Raw genomic sequence first — 25,442 nt, 5'->3', positions numbered from 1 at the left:
ATGATACCTAGAAATCACTGACACTTCCCTGAAACCTAATGTCTTTAGAATATATCTGCAAGCTCCCAACTTATGTTTCTTGACCTTTCCTAGTCTGTAATCCATTTCTGGTCTTGCTGGGATATACCAGGAAGCTGTTTCTTCCTTACATTTCTTATCCCTTTTTTCAGTCTGTCTTTATCATACACAACCACAAATGCCTATATTTGTGTCTATTCCATTGTATACAACATGTATGCTGCCAGCCTACCTTATTCTATCCCCTGCACACTGGCACAGCTCTGAGGGCTTCCCTGGCGGACCCTGGAAGAACAGAGGTAGCAACCGCACATGTGGTTTTACATAATGACAACTTAACATCATAGTGGCTGCAACTTCTCTCCCTTAGTTTAAAAGTAAATAGTATCTATCTCAACCAAATTTAAGGTTTGATGGATACCATCCTTTAGGAGTGTGATTATCTAATAACATTTTTGTGATTCATTGTGATTATCTAATAACATTTTTTCCCCAATTTATGGCCTGACTGAACCTTGTGAAAGGTATAGAACAGTATATATAATGAACAAATCAAAAAAAATACCTTCAGTGTAGACAAATGTTAATTTTAAACAGTGAAGTGGAAGGGTAATGAATTATTAATGCTATAGATTCTTTCTCAAACAACAGTGATAGCTTGATTTTGATAGCACCCCTATGATCTTTGTAAGTGTATTCATGCCAGTAATGTTGTTCTCAGCATTAGATTCTATCTCTGTCTCCTTTCATAAGCCCTGTAAAGTTACTTTGCTTGAAACTACCTGAAAACATCTTTCTAGATACCCACCTTACTTCAGGACCCTGGGGTCATAACCTTTTAACCTCACAGGTTATAGGTCCCTTGCTTTTTGATCTTTCTTGGTTCCTTGGTTTTTGCCTACTTCCTCCTCAACATTCAAGCCTTGTTAAATGAGGAAATTGGAAACACCAATTTAGAATGAGATAAGTTAACTTCTCTTCAAGAATAATGCAAAAAGATGATTTTAAACGAAACAAGCTTAGCAAAAATTGAGCAAATCTAACTTCAGGATCCTGTCTAAGCCAGTTTGCAGTTAAGCCCCTCATTTCTTATCAAACAAAGCAAACAAACAAACAAAAAAAACTTAGGATGTATTGTTGACTTAATGGATAACATTTGTATTTAAGTCCTAAGGTAGCTTGTTTGGGATGTTAGAGGGAGTCAAAGTGTATGAGATGAGAAGTAGATTAATAAAAGTGGTTGTTTAGCCCATTGTTCTTGTATACTGGCCAGAATATCACGCTGTTTGATAGTAATACAACTAAGACCCACATGCCACCTACTCTTGAGAGACCATCATCACATTTGTCATTTTACAGCATAGCAACTTAAAGGCAGTGAGATTGTTGTCCTCATTTCATAATGGACAAGCCCGAGTTTCAGAAAAAGTCCTGACTCACCCAAGGCTGTATAGTAAATGAGTGGCAGAGCTCCTATGGAGTGTTAGCCTCCCAGGTCTTGTCCTTCTCAGTCTCTCAGCCATTCTTGTTGGAGAAGTTTTACTTAGAACTGGAGCAGATTTCTTTTGATTCTCAACCAGGGTAGTGGTAAGGTAGCCTCAATTGTTTAGCCAACTGGCTTGTTTGTTATATTAATGTCTTATTGCTATTTTCCTGCTTCTGTTTCAGCCATTATTTGTATTTTGTTTCTTTGCCATCCCCATAGAGCTAGGTACAATTCACTGTCTTGAGTTTAATAACCAAGTATGGAAATGCCAAATACAATGGGAAAATGCACTTTTTTGATAGAATACCTTTCTTCTCTTTTCCTGCCTCAGCCCAAAAATTTCCATCAGAAGTTAAAAAAATACTTCTCATAGTAAACCCAGATTAGGAACAGTCATTTTTAGCAGGACAGGTGTTTATCTTTAATTCTTACTCAGCAAGAACTGTTTACCCATCTACCAGACGGATGGAAAGAGGACATATGGTTAAAAAATGACAGGTCATTACTCAGTTGTCTTTTAGTTGCATTGAAATTATGAGTTCTTGCTTTTAAAAAACATTAAGATAATGTTTAAATAAGTATATTAAACCCAAATACAAAATCAGATGACAGCAGTGTTTCTTCTCAAATGTAGAGTACCTGACATTTGCAAGTACCAAGGTCAGGATGAGGTATAGCAAGGTCAGGATGAGGTGGCTTCCGAATGCTAATCATATTTGCATCCCATATCAATCACCCACTCATCTGACTCACAGGAACACTGAAGTGTGTGTATATATATATGTTTGTTCTGACTTTGTTTTGATTTTATCTGGCTTGCCAGCTGAATAAAGGGACAAAGAATGAAATGTGGAAACCATCCATTGCCACTGCAGAAGTGTTCCAAGAGGAATTCCTGAGCCAGGAACATGAGCTGTGAGCAACATGTTTAAAAAGCTTAATAGTCAAAGTTTGAGTCATGTCCATTTATTTTGAGGGGTACACTCTCTTCTTTGAGATGTAAAGCAGTCCTTTTGACTTACACTGTAACAAATGTGGTGCAAGAAGAGGTGAGAGACTTGAAGCCATAGTGTTTGCTTAGCTTGTGAAAATGGTGTTGCCTCCCTTGGGAAGTGCATTCCGTGTTCATCTGAAAAATCTATGAATCTTATTTTTATGTTTTTTCCATCACTAGGGATTGAACCCAGGGTCTTGCACAATGAACTATACCCCCAGCCCTTTTTATTTTTTATTTTGAGGCTGGGTCTTGTTAAGTTGCCCAGGTTGGCCTTGAACTTGCTCAGCCTCCAGACTAGCTTAGCTTACAGGCATGCACTACCACGCCTGGCTCAAATCCGTGGAGTTTTAAAGAAAGTCCTCTGTATACTCTCCAATGAGCCGTGGGGGTGGGGGATGTATGGAAATAGAAGCTAACAGTTTTTACTACTTTTTATGTCCAGATGCCATTGCACATACTTTGAGAAGTATCACATTTAGTTCTATCAACAATCCTAGTAGTTGGTGATTCTTATTCCCATTTTGCAGATATGAAAACTGATAGTATCTGAAGTGGTTTTCCGGTTTAACACAAGTAATAAAGTGGGGTCAGGATTTTATCCCAGAACTGGTTTCAAAACCCATGCTTTTCTCAACTGCTTTGAGGCATTACTCAAAACATCCATTAGCACTCTCAACAACAGTCTTCTTTCTTTCTTCTCTCTCTCTCTCTTTCTTTCTTTCTTTCTTCCTAATTTTTAAAAACCATTTAACTTTTTAATTGACAAGTTTACTTTCCTTCTGAGCTCCCTTGGTTTTTCTATAGGAGCTATCTGGGCTAATTGCTCCATTAGTGGTGTCATTGGGCCCAAAATCTTGTTTGATCTCCCGATGGACCAAGTTAATTTTTTATAAAGAAAAACTGAGAAGTATATGGCATCACCATTACCCTGCCATTGTCACAAGAGTGTGAGAGATGAGCTAAGAGTGTGTCTGACTCAGTGCCAACCCTGAAAATCAACTCAAAGCACATCATATTGCCCTCCGATGGTCTCAGTAGTCAAAAAGAAAAAAATAAATGCACCAGAAGCAGAAATAAAGCCTCAACAGCTCCTTTACAACAGTGAAGATCACCCTGTATGCCTATCTTGTTTCAATTTGGGTGATCAAGGTACCGAACTTTCTCTAAACAGCTTTATAGTTACAGAGTCAGCATTCTGACTAAAGCAGCCTCCCTCTGTTGTGAATTAGGATTAATATTCAATTGTACATGATTGCTGGAGGAGTTTATTTGCTAATGCCTGTACTTAATACCCACTTTTTTTTTGGTTGGGGGGGGCAGCTCCTAAAAGTACAGGGTGTTTTCGCTCACGATTTCAAGATGGCCTTTCCTTCCTTTGGTCTTTTCTTCCTTTCTTCCTGTGTCCATCTTTGTCTCTGCTCTTTATGGTCAATGGATACATATTTTTGTCTACTCTGTTCTTTTTATATAATATTTGAGGCTTTTACATTTAGTTCACTATTTTTTTAAAATAATATTCCAAATATATTTCAAATATTCCATGTTTGGATTTGTCTTTTTTTCACCTATCACCATTCTTCTCACTGTAAGCGAATTAATTATTCTTCATATACGCCTTCATTTGCAGAGTAACATTCTCTGTGTGGGCAGACTGAGTTTATTGCAGAAAAAAAGCATAAAAATTTTTTTAAGTTTTTTTTTTAGATGGATACAATATCTTTATTTATTTTATTTATTTTTATGTGGTGGAGAGGATTGAACCTAGTGTTTCACATGTACGAGGCAAGCGCTCTACCGCTGAGCTATAACCCCAGATCCTTGAGTATGCAATTTTTTAAAAAATCATTTTTAGAGCATAAAGAAGATTGATTCAGGGCTGGGGTTGTAGCTCAATTGTAGCACTTGCCTAGCACATGTGAGGCACTGAGTTTGATCCTCAGCAACACATAAAAATAAATAAATAAAATAAAGCTATTGTGTCCATTAAAAAGAAGACGACGACGACAAAGAATGATTCAGAGAACTAAATGTTAGTCCTGACAGGAAGAACATTCTGCCTGGAGTAGTTGAAAGAAGTCTTTCAAAGTGCATCCTCCCTTGTCTCTCCCTTAGCAGTTCTTCATTACTGCTTTGTTTTTGTCTTCCTGACTTCTGGGGGACAAGAGGGGCACAAAGGGGACAGTATATGAAGAACTTAACAGTTTGCACAACACCATTTCTATAAAATCAGGACGAGCAGTTAAAAGAAATGTCATTGGCTAGGTAGGGAGAATAGTGATGAAGTGGGACTTGAAAAGATATCTTAAAAGTTCATGGAAACTTCCAGCTACATATTTGCCCTCTGCTCATCTTTGTAAACTTTTTTCCCCCCTCAGGTTGAGTGTGATTCTTTCTTCCCAGCTGGAACTTTCAGCCTAGTCCCTAGGACCAAAGGCCCAATCAGTGTCACTCTGCCGAGAATGTTTTTCAGTGTCCTGGTCTCCTCACCATGGCACTCAGTGGGGACCAGTCAGCACTACCTTGTGGCTCAAAGCTAATTAATCGCCTAACCTTCAGAGCTCTGAAGTGACAAAGGGGAAAGGGCAAAGAATGGAACCAAGACATGGCTCAAAATGGGGTTCAAGCTGTGAAGCCTTGCCTGGCCCCCTTCTTTCACAGCTGGGGTTTTGGCAGCATGTCCCTTGGGCCGCTCAGCATGGTGACCCGAGCTGCTGTGATTTACTAACTGTTTTACAAACATTTCCTCACTCTGGGAGGTTTGATATACTCTTCATCCTCCTCAGTTCAACAGAGTAACTCCTCTCTGAGCCAAACCTGCCTCTGTTTACAACTTTTCCGGAAATTTTCACAGAGGGGGGGAAGGCCCTCCCTCCTTTTTCAGTGTTTTATTTTTAAGTCAACACTTTCCTCAAGTTTATTTGTGCTAAACCAAATTCTCCTACAAGGTATTGCTCTATATTCAAATGGGAATTGCTGCATTTCTATAAATAGAATGAAGGTCATGTGAACGAGTTCAGAAAAATCTAGATATCACATTTTACGGGACCTTTACATTTAGTTCACTATTTTTTGAAAATAATATTCCATGTTTGGATTTGTCTTTTTTTCCCACATTCATATTAGACTGAGCATTATGTGAAAAATTGAATTTGGGAAACATGGAGTGGAATCTTTTTAAACTAAAATACCCATGTTAAAAATAACAAAATTTGTTGTTGCTTCATCACTGTAACTTTCTTAAAAACAGGATTTATAGCCCTTTCATTAAATATTTCTAGAATATTATTGCCTTTGAAAACACAGTGCCAGGTTGTTTTGTTTTTTCTTTCTTCTTTAATTCTAATTTCCATTATGTGGCTTAGTCTCTACATTGACTGAGGATGAAAAAAAGAAGTCTTGAAATTTGTTAAATATTTAGGAAAATGCAAGTGTGAGGAATAGTAGTGAGACTCAGCTGTAGAGCACTTACCTCGCATGTGTGAAGCTCCCAAAGAAAATAAGGAGTGATGGGGGGAAAAAATTAGGAATGCCGTTTCCACCAGAAATCAAAGGATCACATGTTGTCCATTCTGAGAAGAAATTAAGTGACAAATACTATTAAATATACAATGGACTACATTTTGTTCATCTTTACAGGCCTTGGCTGAAAGTGAAGTAGAATCGCAGGGGTCTCAAAAAAAAAAAGGCAACTTTCTTTGGAACTTATTTGTATGGGAAATGCAAAGAGAAGTATTGTTTTTCTCTTTTCTACCTGTCAGGGGGAAAAAATGTTGGAATTGAAAGAAAAAAAGCAGGTATCATTTCTTTCCTCCTTTTCTGTCTTCTAGAGCCAGAACAGACAAACTATATCCTAATTGGATACAGCCAGAGACCAGTTTCCTGATAAAATGTGTTTTAGGAAGGAAAACTTGTTTTATTTCAACAAATCCAGCTGGACTTCCTGGTGGGCCTCCCACATTGTCAACATCAATAGCATTTATTTGTTGACCAACAGAAGACCACCAGAATGAGGTATTTCCATTTCTGCATACTTCTAATTCTACAAGAAAGGCTGTTGAGAGAGCTCATATGAAAGAAATGGCAAACAAACACCATAGGTGATCCTATGTGACACTCAGGAACTCTTGCAGACTTCCAGAGCTCAAGACAGTCTCCTCAGCCATAATGTCATTGACCTTGACATACTCAGAACAAATTGGTCTTTGTGATTGCTACCACATGCCATAGTGTTCCTAACCCTGCTGATGGTCTAGAGTGAAGCGTGCAGAAGAAAGGGCTGCTCATCAGAGAATATGCTTCTTTTATGTTCTTAGACCTCTGCCCAGCATGCTTTTTCCACTCTGCTCTGTGTTAAAATGGCTCATTTAGAGTTCCCTTAGCCACACAGCAGCTATGGAGTATACCTAGTTTTACCCAATACTGACGAGGTGAATAGTCTTTGTATTCTTGGACTATGAAGTGTCTCAGGAGCACAGGAGCAAACATAACCAAAAAACAAAACAAACAAAAAACAAAGCAGCTTTTCTGCTCAGTTACGATGATATTTATTTCTCCAAACCTCTTTTAGCAGTCTATATCAATCAGACCAGTAGAATTCTAGTTTTCTTTTGCTTCCATAGGTTTTCACATTTACCTGGGAGTTTAACCAATAAAAATGTGAATAGATCCCTCTTTCTAGCACCCTACTTGTAGGTATTTACTAAATGTTTGTTGAACGAATAAATGAGTGAATCTTTCACAGTTTAAGATACATGGGATAAGTCATAATTTTGGCCAACGCCTAACTAAACATAATAAAATCACTGTGTTGAAAACAGGACCTTAAGGTGATTTTTAGCCTAAAATGGATACATTATCTCTGGCGATGTTGTATGCTGTGATACACAAACTGGAGTACAACTAGCTGCATAAGCAGCTGACGTGCAAGGGGCATCCAGGGCCACTCTCCATTCATCACATCCACGGCATCCTCCATCTTCTGAAGCAGAGCTGTCTAGATGCCTCATTAATAAAGGAATAACTTTCTGAAAGATTTATAAAAAGTTAGGGCATATTTGGGGACTGGGGTTGTGGCTCAGTGGTAGAGCACTTGTCTAGCATGTGTGAGGCACTGGGTTCGATCCTCAGCACCACATAAAAATAAGTAAATAAAATATTGTGTCCATCTACAACTAAAAAAAAAAAAATTTAAAGTTAGGCCATATTTTATCTTTATATATATATATATATATATATATATATATACATACATATATACACACACACGTACATACATGTATATGTAAACACTCGCACTATATTCATGGTAGTTCCTTTGTAGCACTATGAATAAATTAAACTATATTTTTTTAAAAAAATTTTTTAGTTGTAGATGGACACAATATCTTTATTTATTTTTAAGTGGTGCTGAGCCAGTGATTCACACATGCAAGGCAGGCGCTGTACCACTGAGATACAGCCCCAGCCCCTAAAACTATATTTTTATATTGGAAAATTGTGAGGAAGGGATTCCCCAGGTGAATGTACCAAGTTTTACTTGAATTCTATAAAGATGATTGTTTTTTAACTTGAGGAATTCTATATAGATCCAAAATAATTCTGTTTCGAAATAACAGAGGTATTAAGGAAATAAGTGGCATGTAAGGTACAAAGGAATTATCTTTTTATTTGAAGATACTGTTTAATATTTGTTCTGACTACCTTTTTGTTTTCTGCACATGAACACTTGCAGCATATCAGGGTTAGCAGAATGTTCCTTAAACTATTTTTTTTTTTAAACCCAGGGGCTTCATGTATGCTAGGTAAGTGTGCTGCCACTGAGCTATTCCTCTAGCCTGGGTTCCTTAAACTTTTATCAGCAATGTTCATAAATAACAAAAATACCCGTTTTTCCTTCTGTCCTCATACTATCATATCAGCTCTTCTCTAGCCCATGGTCTCTCACCAGGATAAGTTGTGGACATCATTTCTCTATCAGTACATATGGTACTTACCAGTCTCCCTGACTCTTCTTACTGTCTTCACATCAGTAATAACGGTTAGCATTTAGAGATACAGTCATGTATTCATTCATTGAATCTGACCCATAACTTTAGTATATAGGTACTGACAGACAAGGAAACTAAACTAAGGAAGAATTATAGACATGTATGTACAAGGTTACCAAGTCAGTGGAGGCTAGACCGCTGTGGCTTCTTCCCCTGCTTACTGACCTTGTTCCTAGAGTGGTCATGTGGAGGTATAGACTCCCTGTGGCTGTTGTTTACAGTTCTTTTTGCTTCTGCAAACAAAGCAGCAGTGAACATCCTTGTGCATATTTCCTGTGCACTGGTTAGCATCTTAAAAGCATGGATATAACTGTTCATGTACCCCACTCCAGGTAATCCCCATATCACTTTAGAACCCAGAGGAGACAAAAATCTGCCTCTCATGGCTTAGGGAAATTAAGTAGACAGAGTCCATTTTTCAAAGTTTTCTTAAAGCTAAGAGACTTAAAACTAAGAAATAATATATTTTTGTGACTTAGTGAGAAGTGGTGGAAAGGAATTTTAGTAACATTTTTAGTAACATGACTAAAAACATGAGTTTTGTAAAATCCTTAGTAAGAGGGCAAAAAATACTATTAGTCTTACTTTTATAGAAGAACCTAGAGAAAATAAAAAGTAACTTAGGCAGTAAGTTGGTATTGTGGCTCAGTGGTAGAGCATTTGCCTAGAGTATGTGAGGCACTGGATTTGATCCTTATCACCACATAAAAATAGATGAATAAAAATAAATAAATAAAACTTAGGAAGTAAGATTGATTATCTTTTCAAGTTATCTTTTATGTATACAGTAATGTTAATAGAACTATTTTTTAAATCCTTTTTGAAAATTATATCCAGCCACATATACATTAAAAAGACTGGTAGACTTAGGATTCAAAAACAGGTCCAAAGAAATGCCCCTCTCTGAATCTTAGGTAAAAATAAACTACTTTCACCTATGATTCTACTTTTTACCTATTATATCCTAATAAATGACTCATTTTTTCTTTTATAAATTGGTCCATAAAAATATATTCACTTTATTTTTTAAATCTCAGTTTAGGATGAGAAAGTTTCATGAACTTTCCAGAAGCCGGTGACCTCCTGTTATACTTTCCTGTGTCTGGCATTTCAATTATTGTGTTGCCAACTTAATGCATATTTGACTTTTCACTAGATGTCATTTTCTTTAAAGCTGGACTCTTCTTCCAGGGACAAGATAATTTTCTTATTATTATTCTGCTAAACCTTGCTGCTGCCCCAACTTAGCCTGACTTTGAATCTATAGTTTCGTTTTCTAACAGTACTAATGATTAGTATTAAGACACCAAATAAAAGAAATATCATAGCAATTTCTTTAAAGGACTAAGGGTTTTCCTTCTTTCCGGACATTTCTTATTCTCTGCTTAACTCAAACTTAAATCTCATTAGCCCAGCTCAATTTAAGGGTGTTCTAAAAGAAAGAAGGGGAACAAAGTGAATGTACATCCTAGGTGACAACACCAGAAAGTCTCTGTTACCCATCTGTCAGGTCCACGCTTGTGTTGGAGCTCAGGTCTCCATGTTGTTGATCTCCCCCGGGAGCGCAGTGGACACATTTTGTTCCCAAACAGAATTATAAGAAAAAAAAAAAAAAGTCTGCTTAGCTATCTTTTTCTGTTTAAAATATAGCTGTCCCTGGAGCAGGGACGACGCAGCTCACCCATCCTCTGCAGACTTGTGGTGTACATCTATGATACAAGTAGTGTGTAGTGGTTTTGTTGCTAAGAGAAAAGTGCTAAAAAAGAAAAAGGAAAACCTGTATCTCTTATGTAGCTCAGATCCTTTGGGCATTTAATGTACAGTTTCAACAAAGGACACTCCAAATAATACCTCTGGTTCAAAATTGCTTAAATGTTGAAACATATGGTCTCATGTTCCATTCGTTAGGAAACAACCAGCTGTTCTCAGCCTGCCAAATCCAAGTAAACCTCCTCCGTGTGGAAGAGTGAATCTAAAGTGGTTCTGTAAAAACATAAAAGCTGTTTTTGCTGAAGAAGAACAAGGGAAAAAACAGGCCACCCTGAAACAACAACTAGTAAAGAAAAAAAAAATTCTTTCGTGATACCATGTTTCCTCGGCTTGCTTAGGGTACTATAGAATATAAATGCCTCTAAAACTGTTTCAGTTTTTAAAGAATTATAGGCATCCTTGTTCTCTTCTGTTAGTGAAAATCGTGTGCTTGTCCCCGTTATAGTAGTTATTTTCATAAAATGCAATTATCTGAATAATTAATTTATTTAGACTACTCTACTATGTCCTCCATTCACAGAGGCCAAAATGTCAAAGATCAAGTAGATTGGGAAAATAGGAAAATTCTCATTATAAAGGCAAGGGGTGGAGGGAAAGGATGAAATATTTGGAATTTCAGTGTAGTGGTTTCTATTTATCCGAAATGTCAAGGGCAGTGTAAAATGTATTTTTAAAATGTGTTTCTGTATGGTTTGTGCCCATTCTTGGCGTGGCTCTGGCTCTACAGAGCCCATTGTTCTTTGAGGAGTATGAGGGGGTGTCTTTGTCCAAAGTGACAAAAAGAAGACTTGGAAGACTGGGCTTCCTTTGTTCCTGTGCGGTGCTGTAAAATTTGGTTTGAAATTAGGACCTCAGGGAAGGACCTTCAATAGAGAGCTTTCATTTCCTGCCAGCATTTTAATCACTCTGGGGTTTAAAGTGGATGGCCGGCCAGCATAATGGCCCTATGTTTAATAGAACAGCTTGTATCTTGAAGGCCAGTTAAGGGATCTGTCATCCGCCCAATATTCATCTTTTCTGTTTCCTGTCCATTTACGAAGATCACCCACCCTTTTAGGTGGCTTCCCTAGACCATTTTGCAGGAGAGCTGCTGCCACTGCTTCTTAAAGAGGCTGAACAGAAACCCAATTGAATGTGGTCCAGCCTTCAGCCCATGCAGGACAGATGTGGAAAGTGCTTTAATTAGACATGAAATTCATCAGGGCAGGGGAGTTGATTCCTTTAGCTGCAGAGAGAAAGTGTCAGATTTTACAAAGTGAAGAATATGTGGATGGTTAAAAGGTATCTCTCGCTCATCAGAATACCCTGCACCTGCTGACCTACTATATGCTCACACTCACATTGTCACTGTGGTAAAAGTTAATGCCATTCTATCATGCAGAAGAGTAATGACCTCCTGGGAGGTAAAGGAACCCAGTGGATTTGGTCCTGCAAATGAGACATTTGCAGTTCTTCTGAAACAATGGTTGGTCAACTCTGAAGGCTCCTTTTGGAATCATTTAGAAATTTACCTTTCTAGTTAACTGAATTAGATCCAAAATTCCTAAAGGAGTAAATATTGGGGTCACTGTTCAAAAGTTAAAAAATAGAATCACTTAAATGAAGTCAAGTTTCTGAATTTCTTTTCCAATTCATGCCTAGTGGCCAAGAATAATCATGTATATAACTAAAAAGATCAAATTTAAAAAATTAATTTTTAAAAAGATAATATCAGTAAATACCTTGGACTCACTAACTTCTATTCTGGGGCCCATCACTGAAGTTGCTCATGACTAGATGCTAAGCACAGGTTCTGAGTGACAATGAAGAGTGGACTGTTTGGCTGAGGTAATTTTAGGGTAGCTACTAAATAGGATTGCAGAATGTTTCCTTAACTTGGAGTGATAACAGGTATGAATGAGGGGGATGAGGGAAGGATCTTTGCAGGTAGTAAAATGCTCTCCAGGCCATCTCCCATTGGGGCACACTGCGGGGAACCAAGAACCCATTATTCCCAGGCAGTTTCTTCTGTGCAGGTAAGTAGGGGTTCTGATGAGGAAATGGTGTGTATAACCCCACTTACCCTATACCTGTACAACCCGTGCAGCTGAGCCAAAGCCTTGGCTTCCAGGAGCCTCCAGCCTTCCAGGAGCCAGATCCCAGTGCTGGGTGGAGGAAAGAAAAGAGGCCTTCTCTCCTACTTAGAAGAAATGGAATGACATTAATGTTCTCTCAAGAAAGTGCAAGAGCTAGTTCCCTTCACTCCCCCCCCCCATAATCAGCAATCATTGTCTGGCTAGCTCAAATAATAATCCAATTGGTCATCAAGGGGCTGTGCCTCCTTGCTGATTATATTCGTGATTCAGAAGACTTTCCCAAAACGGGTTTAAACATGGAGAGACTTTCATGCTTCAGGGAGCCACTCTCCCATGGCTCCCTTTTGACCTCTTCCATCAAGTTTGTGGCTGCAGGTTTCTCTAGCTGCCCAATTTGAGTCCTTTTGTGTTGGCTTTCTTGAACGAGTAGCTGTTTGAAAGCTGATTTAAAGTGAGTGTTGCTCCATCTAAGAGCTGTTGGCTGAAAAGAGCACTATGCACAACAGCAGAGGGGGCTGAAAAAGCCAGGCCGGCTCTCCTGAGGGTGGTTTTGCATATGCTTGTTGGCCTAGTAGAATTATGCAGCATTCAAGGGAGGATCTCATCTTTACATCCAGGTCATTTTTTCATTAAAAAAAAAAAAAAAAGCCTCTGACATTTCAGCCAGGGACCCATCATTATACTCACACCAGCAAGTTCCCACACACAAAATGTTATGCTTAAATAACTACTGAACAGATCATCTGAAGGTCCAGAGTAGGTTTCCTGGGTAAAAAATGTTCAGGCAAAGATTTGAAGAGAAAGCTGCCCACCAGAGCAGGGTCTTAGCATAAAGTTAATATCGTCAGAGACCTGACTATAATCCATTTCATTCACTGCTACAGTTTGCTGTGTGGGTGTTTCCACAATGTGGGAAACTCATTTCATTGAAGAGTTGAATATTTTATAAGGATGTGAAGAGTTGCAAATAATCTTTTCTGTAAGGCTGTGAGGAGGAACAAAGCAGCTAATGTTAGAAAGAACTGGTACACTATTGTTTTCTGTCATTTGTACAACTCAAAAGGAATATTCTAGACTTGACAGATTTATATCCTAAACTTGTTGCTCCTTAAGGATTATACATATGCTTACCTGTGAAAAGATCCTTTCTATTGGAAGGGGATCCTGTTTTGAAACTCAAATAGTTTTAAAAATAGGATGATATATTAATAAACTCTAAATTATTTGTCTCTCTGAAAAAATGTATATCTTCTAAGAGCTATCTAAATTCTATTGTATTAGCAAAAGAAAAGACTTATAGACTTTATGTATATGTCTACATATATGAGTAATATTATAGAATATAAAATATATACAAGTGTAAAATATAAATATGTATGGAGTCTAGTCAGTAGTTGTTATTTCTGCTTTAAAGCCATGAGATTATACAAGCCTTAACAATAAGCAAGACATTTGTTAGACAAAGTGATGCTAGTTTCCAGTTCCATTTCTCAGTATCTCTTTTAAACTATGGTCGAACATGAATTGGTCTTTGTGGATAATGCATGCTTAGACAATACCATTTGGTTAGCTTTTTTCCTGTGGACAACCTTCAGAAAATTGGCCTGTATCTCTACACCCTTCAAGTTCTTTCTTACATAATCCTCTCCTGGCAGTTAATATCTGTTTTATTATATCATATACAAGTGCTTTTATGTTTTTGAATTGAATCCCCATTCAGTAGCTAACTTCTTTGTGGAAGAACCTATGTCATACTTTTTCTGTATTCCTCAGAACCTGGTGCACTAGCCACGAGTTAGTTTCCTTTGCTTAAATTGTTATCCATATGACAAAAGTAGGAATAATGAGAAGCTATATTTAGTTCATGGGAGATTTAAAGCAAGATAGTGCTATAACCATCCTCTCAAGTTCCTAAAAGAACCTTTTCCCTCTCTTCTTGTTGTAGCAACAACAAGGTCTTCCTGACCTTCCCTACCTCCCCAAGACAGAGTCTTACTATGTTGCCTTCCAAAAATCACAATTGTTTTTTTTTTTTTTAAGTAGTGAAAGAAAGTTGGAAGATGAATGTACAGATTGACAGATACACATTTTATGGCAGAATCTGGATTAGAATTTAAAAATTAAAGGCTGGGGTTGTGGCTCCGTGGTAGAGCACTTGCCTGGCATGCATGAGGCACTGGGTTCCATCCTCAGCACCACATAAAAATAAATAAATAAAGGTTCATTGGCAACTAAAAATTTTTTTTCTTTAAATTAAGAATCTTTTTAGATTGATTTAGTACATCATGAATACCAAGTTGTATTTCCCAGCAGGTGACTGACTGTAAGGAAGGCAGCCAGAAAACAATTGAATGACACATTAAACTATGCTGTCTGACCTTTTGTAATTGTCTCAGGGTTATAGAGAAAGCAGTGGAAAGGGAAAACTAGTGAGGAGTTGCCTGAAGTGAAGGGCATGAAGAATGGAGGACACCGGTGATTGCTGGACTCCACAGTAAGCTAGACAACCTACCCACCTTTCCAGGACTCCTTGCATGGCTGCTTTCAGAGCTTATTCCAGCTGTAGGAATGTCAATGGAATTGCTCATTGGAATTTACAGGTCAGTGGTCTCTCTGCAAAATCCTGAAAGATAACTGATCAAAAAATTAAACTCTGCCTAAGAACATACTGTAGAGGCAGTAAGCAGGATGTAGCAATAATAAGCTTGTTATTGGTTTTATCTCAGAAAAATTTTCACTTGCATGTACTTAATGTACAGAGTATCTTCAAGAGAAAGAAAAACAGCAGAATATAGAACCAGGATTAATTTCACATATTGTCTATTATAGTTTTCCGAATCTCCTTGGCTTGATCTGATTTTTTTCAGTTAAGGTAGCTAGTATCCTAGGCATGGATGCTATCACCTATATTTAAAGAAAATATTTCAGGAGTCACGCATATCATTGGGCAAAATAAAATAACTTGGTCAGTTGTTTCTCCTTGCTCTGGATGAGTAATCTGGAAATCTGAGTTTTTACTTCTGTCGATATCTGACTCTCTGTCTTTTGACACAGTCTACTTTTCTGTCTTCTTGTTGTTGTAGTAGTTATTTGTTTTTTATTCTAAGAGATGAGGTCTTGCTATGTTGCTCAGGCTGCCCTCCAACTCCTAGGCTAGCGCTATTCTCCTACACTAGCCTCCAAGTATCTGGAACTATAGGCACAAACTGCCATGCCCAGCTTCCTCTCTGTTCTTTAGTTTCATATTTTGTAGAGCATTTGAACTAGATTATTTCTGATCTTGCCTTCTAGATCTATAGGATTTCTACTGAGAAATACAGGTAACATTTAAATATAAATCTCCAAACACCTGCATGCAAACACCTCCATAGATGGGAGCTGCATTTGTTAGGTTGCTGACTCTAAAATACCAAGGAACCTGTTTTTACATTTTTAGATTACTTGAGCTCAAATTACAAGAAACATGGAAAACAAATCTTCCCCAATTTCTATCTCTTTTCATATTTACTTCCCTAATTTACTAACATGATATCCAGGCTTCATTAAATGTGAAGGCTTTGTCTTGGTGTAGTCATTCTTAACCTTGTGCTACATTATAACTCCTGAGAGATGTTTAAAAATTCCCCACACCCAGTATACACTCAGAGCAGTTGAAGTTGGAGCCTTAGCTTCGATAGTTTTCAATTTCCCAGGTGATTCCAGTGTGTGTTCAGATTTGAAAACCTTTGTCTTAGTGGAATGTCTTTGCTTTCCAGAGTGTACTATATAAGTCCATTTTTCTAAAATATTGAAATACATATTTAGGTTGGTTCCTAGAATAATAGGTCTCTGCTATTGTAGGATGCTTTGCTGAATATTTTATTGGCTGTATATTTTATTCCATGCCAGTTTCTCTGATAGCCATTTTGGATTAGGCAGCACAGAGTGAATTTTCTATTTCCATTTCCTATGATTAACTCAAAGCCAGCAGAGAGATTCTTGAGTATATCATGAGACATCCATAAGTTGGGCCTGGCCTAGACACCAGTGTGGATTTAGGGTGATGTTGATTTGAGTTTATTCATAACAGAAGAAACTACTATTAGGATTTATATCACCATTTGGTCATATTTTCCTTAACTCAAGTGTGCAATTATTGAAAAGGGAAGCTTTTATTTTCAGCAATTGTTGGCTATACCCCAAATAGAAATTTAAAGTGAAAAAACTTAACAGCTGAAAAAGGGGATACCCAATTAAAACATATGTAATTATAGTCTGTATCATCGTATCTATAAACTGGGCAACTCAATAAGTATTTGCTTATTTTATATGAAGTAAGATAATCTTCAAATACACTATTCCATTAAGATATGGAGTTAAAATGTTCATTTATATTAATATAAGTTTTTCTTATTGATCACTTGATTTTCAAGTCATCGATCTGCAAAGTTTTTCTGCCATGTACAGTTTAAAGTTAACACTAGTTTTAACAATGTCCTCCAGTTTTATGATAGTGAAAAGTCTAAATTCCTGAAAAGAATAGATTGTTTTTCTGCCTGAATGACTTCCAGTCCTTACAATGGTTTGGAAGCACTTGGTAGGAATATTGTGGCCCAAAATTCATTGTGGTTTTAGTTTGGCTTGCCCCAGTAAAGTAAATTATAGGAAACCTTACTTGAAAAAGATAAACAGGAACTAAGAGCAAAAATGCTCCCCCCACTCCCCTTTCTTGGGGCTATCTGAGGCCAACCTGGGAAACTTAAAGTACCAAAATACGAAAATTTTTAAAGGAGCTAGAGATATAGCTCAATGGTGGAACACTTGCTGAGCATTATAAGGCCCTGGATTCAAGCTCAGTACTACACACACACACACACACACACACACACACACACACACACAAAGAAAAACAACAACAACAACAAAACAAAAAAACAGTAATGAGCAAATAAATATAAAATATTCCCAGAACCTAGGCACACTCCAAATTCTACTTTTTAAAAATATCTTTATTTTATTTTTATTTGGTGCTGAGAATTGAACCCAGTGGCTCATGTATACTAGGCGAGCACACTACCACTTGAGCCACATCCTCAGCCCCTCCACTTTTTTTTAATCCCACTGGGTTTTATAGACCTACTGTCATTAGAACGATTCTTCTGACTTATTAATTTGCTTAAGAAATACTTTTCTTGGTCAGATGGCATCCCATATAGCTTTGTCTCTATTCCTCTAAGCCCTCTCCCCCTTCCTTCCTCAAAGTACTTAGAAAGAAAAAAAGAAAGAGGGAAAACAAACAAACAAACAAAAAAAACCTCAGTGCCAGACACAAAATAAACTATACAAGATAAGTGTCAGCTTCTCTAAAATTGTCTTCGTGGCTGACTTTATTGCTCTTCTGGGAGGCCTTCCTACTTTTCCATGAGTACTGCTATAACTGGTCATTGATAATTTAGGTGGACTGGTTTCACAAGAATCCTTGGGATTATCTGGTCTTTTCCAGGTAACTCTTCATTTAATCTTGTTCTGTTTACAGTTCGCTTGTAGTATCACAATCTGGATCCATTCAGAACTAGGTGAACTGGGATAGTTAAAGGATTGTTAAAGTTGGGTCTTAAGAGGGCTGGAGTTGTGGCTCAGTGGTAGAGCACTTGCCTAGCATGGGTGAGACACTGGGTTTATTCTTAGCACCACATATAAATAATAAATAAAGAAAAGGTCCATCAACAATTAAAAAAAAAAAAAAAGGTCACATAGAACACCTCATTACTTGTTCCTTGAGGAGCTGGCTATACTTTTTTAGTCTTAAACTCACTCCCTGTTGCCCCATCAGTAGGCTGCTCTGAGCCTGTTATCACACTCATTACTTCCAGAAGATAGGTAATACCCTAGCCAAAAACTTCAGATTTGGGGGGATTGTTGGAATTACCTTAAATTATTTTGTCCAAGTAGAAAATGCCTAACCACCAGTCTGTCTGCCCTCTAGGGTCTATTAAAAGAACCAGAGAAAAGGATTTTTCTTCTTCTTGTCCTTGTCCTCGTCATTGTCCTCCTCCTCCTCCTTCTCCTCCTCCTTCCTCTCCCCCTCCCCTCCCCTTCCCCTTCTCCCTCCCCCTTCCCCTCCCCCATCCCTTCCCCCTTCCTCTCTTTCTTTTTTGCAGTGCTGGGGATTAAACCCAGGGCCTTATGCACGCTGTTGCTCTACTACTGAGCTACATTGTACCCAGTCAAAGAGAAAAGGACTCTGAGACCTGCATGTTCTTGGTGTCGGTATTTGGTAAATTTCATGGAAATAAGTTTCTAACTGACTGTGATTTTGTATGCAAAGCTACAGTGAGTAATTATAACTTCATTATGATCATTTTGGTAATGATTCTCTTCCTCTCACTAAGGAGAGTCAGAGCTGGGTCTGCACAGTTGAGCACTGGGGTTAAAATAGCCCAGTATTTGTTAGGAAAACTAGATCTAGCTGATAGACTGAACATCTTCATCCTGGCCTGTCATTTAGTTTTTGTGATAAAATAGCCACTTAGTTATTTCCTGTATTGTCATATAACTTTTCAGGTCTCTGTTTACTGTGAGGGCAGGATAGGTTCCAATTTGCCTAGGTACCACTTTTTTGGTTGTACCAGTTGATGCTCATTTTACCACCAAAAGTGTGCCAATTTGGATGGCAATCACCTGATTTATCACCCAATTTTACACATACAGAACCAAAGGAAGAGCTACTATTGTAAATACAATGATACCAGAACCTGTGCTTCTTAAAATGTTAGAATTACCTTGTATATTCTGGGTTTTCTTTCTTTTGTTTGTTTTTTTGGTTTTGTTTTTGTACTTGAGATTGAATCCAGGGATGCTTTACCCCTGAGCTATATCCCCAGTCTTTTTTATTTTATTTTATTTTGAGACAAAGTCTCACTAAGTTGCTGAGTCTGGCCTTGAACTTGTGATCCTCCTGCCTCAGCCTCCTGAGTAGCTGAGATTACTGGGGTGCACTGCTATACACAGCTATCCTATTATTTCCAACATAAATGTAGTGAATCCAAAAATTCTCTAAGACACCTTCCTTGTTTTCTGTTTGCTAACAAGGGAAGACTCTCTAGAATTAAAATTCTGAGCTCTGTAACTAAAATTTTTATAGGAAATCTGAAGCAGAGCAATAAAGTGCAAAATCAAGCAGGTTCTATAGCCTTCTCAGTAAGATTTGATTCTTCTCTTGGGAAATAAAGATGAGTAGATGATACTTGAGCAGGTTGTCTTCTGACATGCCATTTCTGGGGAAAAAAAAAATCCTACTCAGAAATACCTTGTCTCAAGTGGTGCCCAGCAGTGCCCTAGAAAGGAACATTCCAGTAATTCCTCTGTGTGTGTGTGGTGGGGGGAAGTGCTGGGGCTCAAACCCAGGGCCTTACACATGCTGGGCAAGCATGTGCACTGAGCCACATCCTCATCCCCCCAGTAATTCCTCTCTAGGCACATTTCCTAGGGAGTTTGGGGGAGTCATGCAGTGGGCAGGTTCAGGACCTTTGGGGCAGATCTCAACATAAAGGTCTTTCTCTCCCCAGAGTAGCCATTGACGTGGTCCCTGTGTGCCCACATTACTACTGCTACCAGCTCAGGGGGTTTATAAAATTTTGATGTAAAAATTAGGTTGTTGCTTATCTTGTACCTTCTTGCTCATAGTATTGACAGTACCACTGAATTGCTTGAGGCAGATAGCATCTCTGTGATCGCTGTGCTATTTCAGCTTTCTGCTGCTGACAACATCAGAAGTGTTTTAACAGGGTTTTAATGGGCAGCCTCGGTAGCTCCTTGGAGGGTTGCAAATAGCTGCCGTGAGAAACCCTCTCTGCTGCTCTGGGATGACATGCCCTCTTTTCTCATCCAGCTGCTGCTTGTTTAGATGGCCGCCTTCCTGGTGACAAGCACTTCTTATTTGGGCTGAGCAGTACTAGGACTTGAATTCCAGAGATGAGATTGTGTAATATAAAAAAGGAAAGGTCTTCTAAGGACGTTTTCTTCCCATCCTGTTGGGGGCAGGAAAAATAGGGCGGGTTATGGGGAAAGGAAGAGTAGGGCAAGAAAGGAGGGTCTAACTAACTAGGAATAAGTCTGCCATTCCCAGAACCTTTCAGAGAAAGATCTGGTGTGTCATTAAAACTCAAGTTTCCTTTTTTGATGGTGTCATAGGAATCTGTTTGCAGAAGCTCATGCCCAGAATCCCTGTGTTCTAGCTTACCCACATTTTAGACTTTTATTTGATGGCTGGTAGTCACACAAAAGAGAAAAACCATCTTTCTACAGAAGACAATTTTTTTTACTGCTTCATAATACTGTGGGATTTTCTCTGATCTTATGGAGCACATTTCAAGAGTTAAAGCACAGTGAATTAATACTACTTCATCTTCTTTGAGCCCATTATCTGACCTTTAGGTTCAACAAAGTAACTGAATTCCTAATCAATAACTTAAAACTTTAAGTCTTAGGATGAAAGGGAATGGATATCTACTCTTTTAGAATGGTCTTTTTACTAAAACTTCTAAAATGCTCTTTTCACTTTTTACATAGTAAAAAAATGACACTACATTGGTTCCCCCATCTGTGATACCAAAGACAGATCTTGTTCTCAGGCCTAGAGACAGCAGGGTAACTAGTGGTAAGAATTGAAGAAAATAGGAATGGTGGCCAAAATAACAGTAATTGGTGTAATATAATCAGGAAGGGCCTGTTGAAAAAAGGTGTGTGTACATCTAGAAAATGTAGTTCATGTTGAATCCCAGTGTTTGGAAGATCAGCTCCTATAATTGTTTCTTTACATCACATTCCCTTCTTGAGAGCATGGAAACAGTAGTTTGCCTGGCTCTTTTTCAAGAAGATCTGAGAATACTGCCTTCTAATGTCAGAAAGAGAGATTTCCTCCCCTTCAAGCTCTACATACTTAGAATTGGTTTTTATCATTATCACTCTCCAGTGTTTTCAGGCTGCCTGAGAAACATCTCCTATCAGACACTTAAGGCTATTTCACAGCATTCTCTTTCCAAACCAAATTGATAGCACTGGGTTATCATCTGTCCTTCAGAGATTTAAGATTCTTAACTTCTTGTCACCAACAGAGGCAAGACTTTAGCTATTAAGAGATAAATCTGATTATCAAGGTTGGAAGAAAAAAAAAAAAAAGCCAGCACACTTCTAGGACACATTCTAAAACAGATTCTTGGGAAAGCCGAAGCCTATTTGCCCTTCACTTTCTTAGAGCTGGGCACCCTTCTTAAAGCTGATGTTGCTGGGTTCCTGTGGGGTCTCTTACTGCAACTATGATCACAAAAAATGCTTCATTAGATGTATGCACATCTATATAGCTCTGCAAAGTTCTGTATCAAGAAAACTGCAGGAGATTACATAATATAAAGGGAAAACCACAAGAGTATGAACTACTGGAGAATGTAATAGGGAAAAGTCTAATCCCTAGAGTTATAAAGGAAGCTAACTACATCACTAACTAGCAAATAGATTTACTTCCTTCTGCCTCAGTTTTCTCATCATGATGAAAATTATAACTTTCTTCAGTTTCCTCATAATGATGAATTTATTATAACTTATCATGAATTTATTAGGGAATAAGTAAGATAATGCATTATAGTACAGTGCCTGTAATTGGGTGTTTGGTTAATGGGCTGACATTACTATAACTGTTAAGAATACACATGACTGATGCTGTGTGTGTGTGTGTGTGTGTGTGTGTGTGTGTAATCACACGACTGCTTTATGGGTTCAAAGTACTTAATTAGGAAATTTGTTAGCAGTCATATTGATATAGATATAAACATAGAGGTCATATAGTGGCAGAATAAAATTACTTAACCAAAATGTGAACAAATAGTGAGGAACTATAAAGAAATAATAAAAATCAAGGACTTAGCATAAACCTTTGAATGAAAGAGCATCCGTAGGCTTATCAAACCATAAATTTCAATTTTAAGAACATATGTTCTCATTTATAGACTAAAATCAAGAAATCTAGGTTTGATTAACTGGTATGGTCTTAGGATGGTCCTTCCTTTCTCTAGGCCTCAGTTTTCTCTGTAAAAGACAAATGCTACTACCTCTTTCCCTTTTTAAATAAGACTTACAGAATTTTGAACCAGAAGATACCCTGGAGACCATCTCCTCCAACTCTCCAGGGTATCTTCTGATCCATAATTCTATAAGTCTTATTTAAGAAGGGAAAGAGGTAGTAGCATTCCTCTTTTCACAACTGCTCACTGTATTTTGCCTGAAGTACAGATGTTTTTTTGATCTCCCCTGGTAGATTTCTCTGAAATTTCAGACTCCTGCCCCATGTCTATAGCTTAGTAATAACATGGTCAGTTCGCTCAATTTTATTGCTGATTCATATTGATGACTCATATCACATGTTGAGTACAAATTTTAAATTTTTTCTTCAGTGACCATAGATTCTGGACAAGGCAGGCTCAGAGCCACACTGTAACCCCAGGTTGCCCCTGCTTGTTGGGCCTTTGGCTTTTGCTTTGGAGTTTCTTTTTCTCTCAGAGAGCTGCCTTGATGGTTTTCCTGTTTGCTTCATTCTCAAAAAAAGGGATGATACATTATTGGCCACATAGGAACTGGCCCTCTAGGTTTCTTTTAGTAGTAATATACCAATACTTTCCCAGTTTTGTTGTTCCCAAGTTCACCAGCTTAATTCTACACATTTGAAGAACGTCACTGCAGTATCTCCCTTTCCTTTTTACAACTGCAGTTGGTAATTGTAGAATGCATTTCTTGCTAGTGTTAATTTTACTTTCAGTATGTGACAGGATGTGGGGACATTTGTAAATAAAGATTCAAAATCTTTGAAAAGTTAGTAGGGACACCACTAACCAGTTTTGCTCTGGCATTTTTTTAGAGAATAAGACTCATCTCTCCTTTTTTCTTTCCTGACCACATCTGCCTTTGTATTTGGATCTGTCAATGTGAGAAGAACACAGATTATGTGCTAAATGGTTACCTTTCTTTACTTAGAAAAATTGCTTTCTGAATTCCCAGCATCAATCTAATTCCATTTGCTTCTAAAGTTTACCTTTTACACTTGTGTTGTTTTTAGCCAGTGGCTACTGTGTCAAAGGTCTTGAACTTGTACACTTCCTCCCCAAAGATTCACAGTATCAGTGTCTAGTTTGTCAGAATTTCTCTAGTTTAGTTAATTTTGCTGGTGTTGGTGAGTTCATAACATCATAAGGTCTTTTCTCTCAAATGAATAGCAAAGGAGGAACAAAGGAGGAGAAGGGAGAGGAATGGAATTCATCAGTTTCCTCGGTATCTTAATTATCTTAGTTTTAAGTTGTTCTGTAAGTGTGTCTTTATGGATGTAGTTTTACCAGCTTAAAGCATCTAATTGAAAACAGATCCTTAAATCTCTCTGGATCAGGAAGCAGTAGTAAGCCCTCAGCGTCTTATCCCTGCAATCCGCAACCACGTAGGTGTCCTTGTATCTGATGCGTATGTAATCAGTTTATTCTCCAGCTTCTTTCTTCTACCTAAAAGCTTAGCTTGATCCACTGTGGTGATGGAGGGGATATTAGTCCTATTTGAAATGGGTACAACCAAAGTAGGAAGGGTGCAGCTTAATTATTAGTTCTTGTTCAAAAGATCTGCTTTATATTTTGTATTATGGAGACAATCCACATTATTCTCAGCTATAGAATATATGATTATACTTTTGTAACTTAAGTTTCACTTTTTCCCCTATTTCATGCTAATTCTAATTTGCTATTGTTCTGTGTTCAGAATCACAGCATGATTCCTAAAATGCCTGCTGACCAACATGGTGTCTATCACAGACACTTTCACCTTCTTGTTCTGTCTAGACTCTTCTAAAGAGGATTCAGGAAGTACTTGTTCTGTGATACCTACTTTTCACGTAATTCCATTTTGTCAAAGAAGTAGCAATATTTGAAGAATTTAAATTATGTTAATACTTTGTCTCTTGGCATAGCTAAAGAAGAAAATGTTTAGATAATTTTTGTAACTTTATTTTTATTAATTTATTATTTATTTATTTTGAAACCAGGGATTGAACCCAGGGGCACTTAACCACTGAGCCACATCCCCAATCCTTTTTATGTTTTATTTACAGACAGGGTCTTGCTAAGTTGCTGAGGCTGGCTTTGAATTTGCTATCCTCCTGCCTCAGCCTCCTGAGCTGCTGGGATTACAAGTGTCCAGGACGGTGCCAAAGTTTTGACCCTTTGTGTGGAGATATTTCTCAAGTCCATTTCATGCTTGCTGACTTCTTAAAGCAGAATACATTAAATATACTTGGATATAGGGCAGGCCCTAGCCCGTAGGAGGCATGCAGTCCTTATTTGCTGAATTGTGTTGAATGACCTGTGAATGTTTACTTTTGTACTAGGTCTTGGATCTGAAGGGTTGGATTTCATTTTGTTTTATGAGATTTACATATGAGAGAACCGAGACTTATAGGGATTAAATGTGTTACTACTATCAGTTCCCAGCCTGTAATATCTGATAATATACCTTTTTTTTTAAATTTGTTACTTCTAGTCCTGAGGACCAGAAGTCCAGGTAAATAGATGGATGACACATAAAATAAAACCTGCTCTGCTGGGTCTTCCTGATGGGACTGTTGGAGGGGAAAGGATGACAAACATTGGGAGAGGCTATCCAGGTTAGAGGTGTGTGAGCCTTTTTTTCTGGGTGCTGATGCCCCTTCCATAAAGGTTGTAGTTATTCCATGGTTAAGTTCATATTGTATTGTTAACAGGATGGATTGATTTTGGCTAGACCATTTTCTTATCTAGAAATAGAGGAATTACCTGAATGGGTTCTGGCAGACTGTCCTAGAGGGGGTTACAGAATGCTGAGGAGCTAGTGAAATTTATGAGTCCTCTCCGGAAAAAAACTCCCAGACATCCACACATGCACAGTGTTACATGTGCTTTCAGGGACCCCTCTGAAACCCATCCCTGGATGTGGATTAAGATCATTCTTTTGGCTTTTATGAACAGATATTAATCATTAATGCTGTTATAACCAAAACATGTCCC

The 25,442-nt window shown here is 37.9% G+C and overlaps 1 protein-coding gene across 9 annotated transcripts in view; it reads left to right on the top strand.

Annotated features, from left to right (window-relative positions):
- Positions 1-25,442, top strand: part of Bcas3 (BCAS3 microtubule associated cell migration factor) — a 573,169-nt gene that overhangs the window by 413,565 nt on the left and 134,162 nt on the right. The window contains exon 24 of one of the 9 annotated variants that reach the window (XM_078042366.1): positions 6,329-6,463. The exons of the other annotated variants lie outside the window; for them this stretch is intronic. Within the exon in view, the coding sequence (XP_077898492.1) occupies positions 6,329-6,384 (56 nt within the window). The 3' untranslated portion in view covers positions 6,385-6,463. Of the gene's footprint in view, positions 1-6,328; positions 6,464-25,442 lie in introns of those variants that run through there. 9 annotated transcript variants of the gene reach the window in all.

The sequence above is a fragment of the Ictidomys tridecemlineatus genome, chromosome 3, assembly GCF_052094955.1.
Source record: "Ictidomys tridecemlineatus isolate mIctTri1 chromosome 3, mIctTri1.hap1, whole genome shotgun sequence".
Lineage (NCBI taxonomy): Eukaryota > Metazoa > Chordata > Mammalia > Rodentia > Sciuridae > Ictidomys > Ictidomys tridecemlineatus.
The sequence above is the reverse complement of the archived record's forward strand: the minus strand, read 5'-3'. Positions and strand labels throughout refer to the sequence as shown.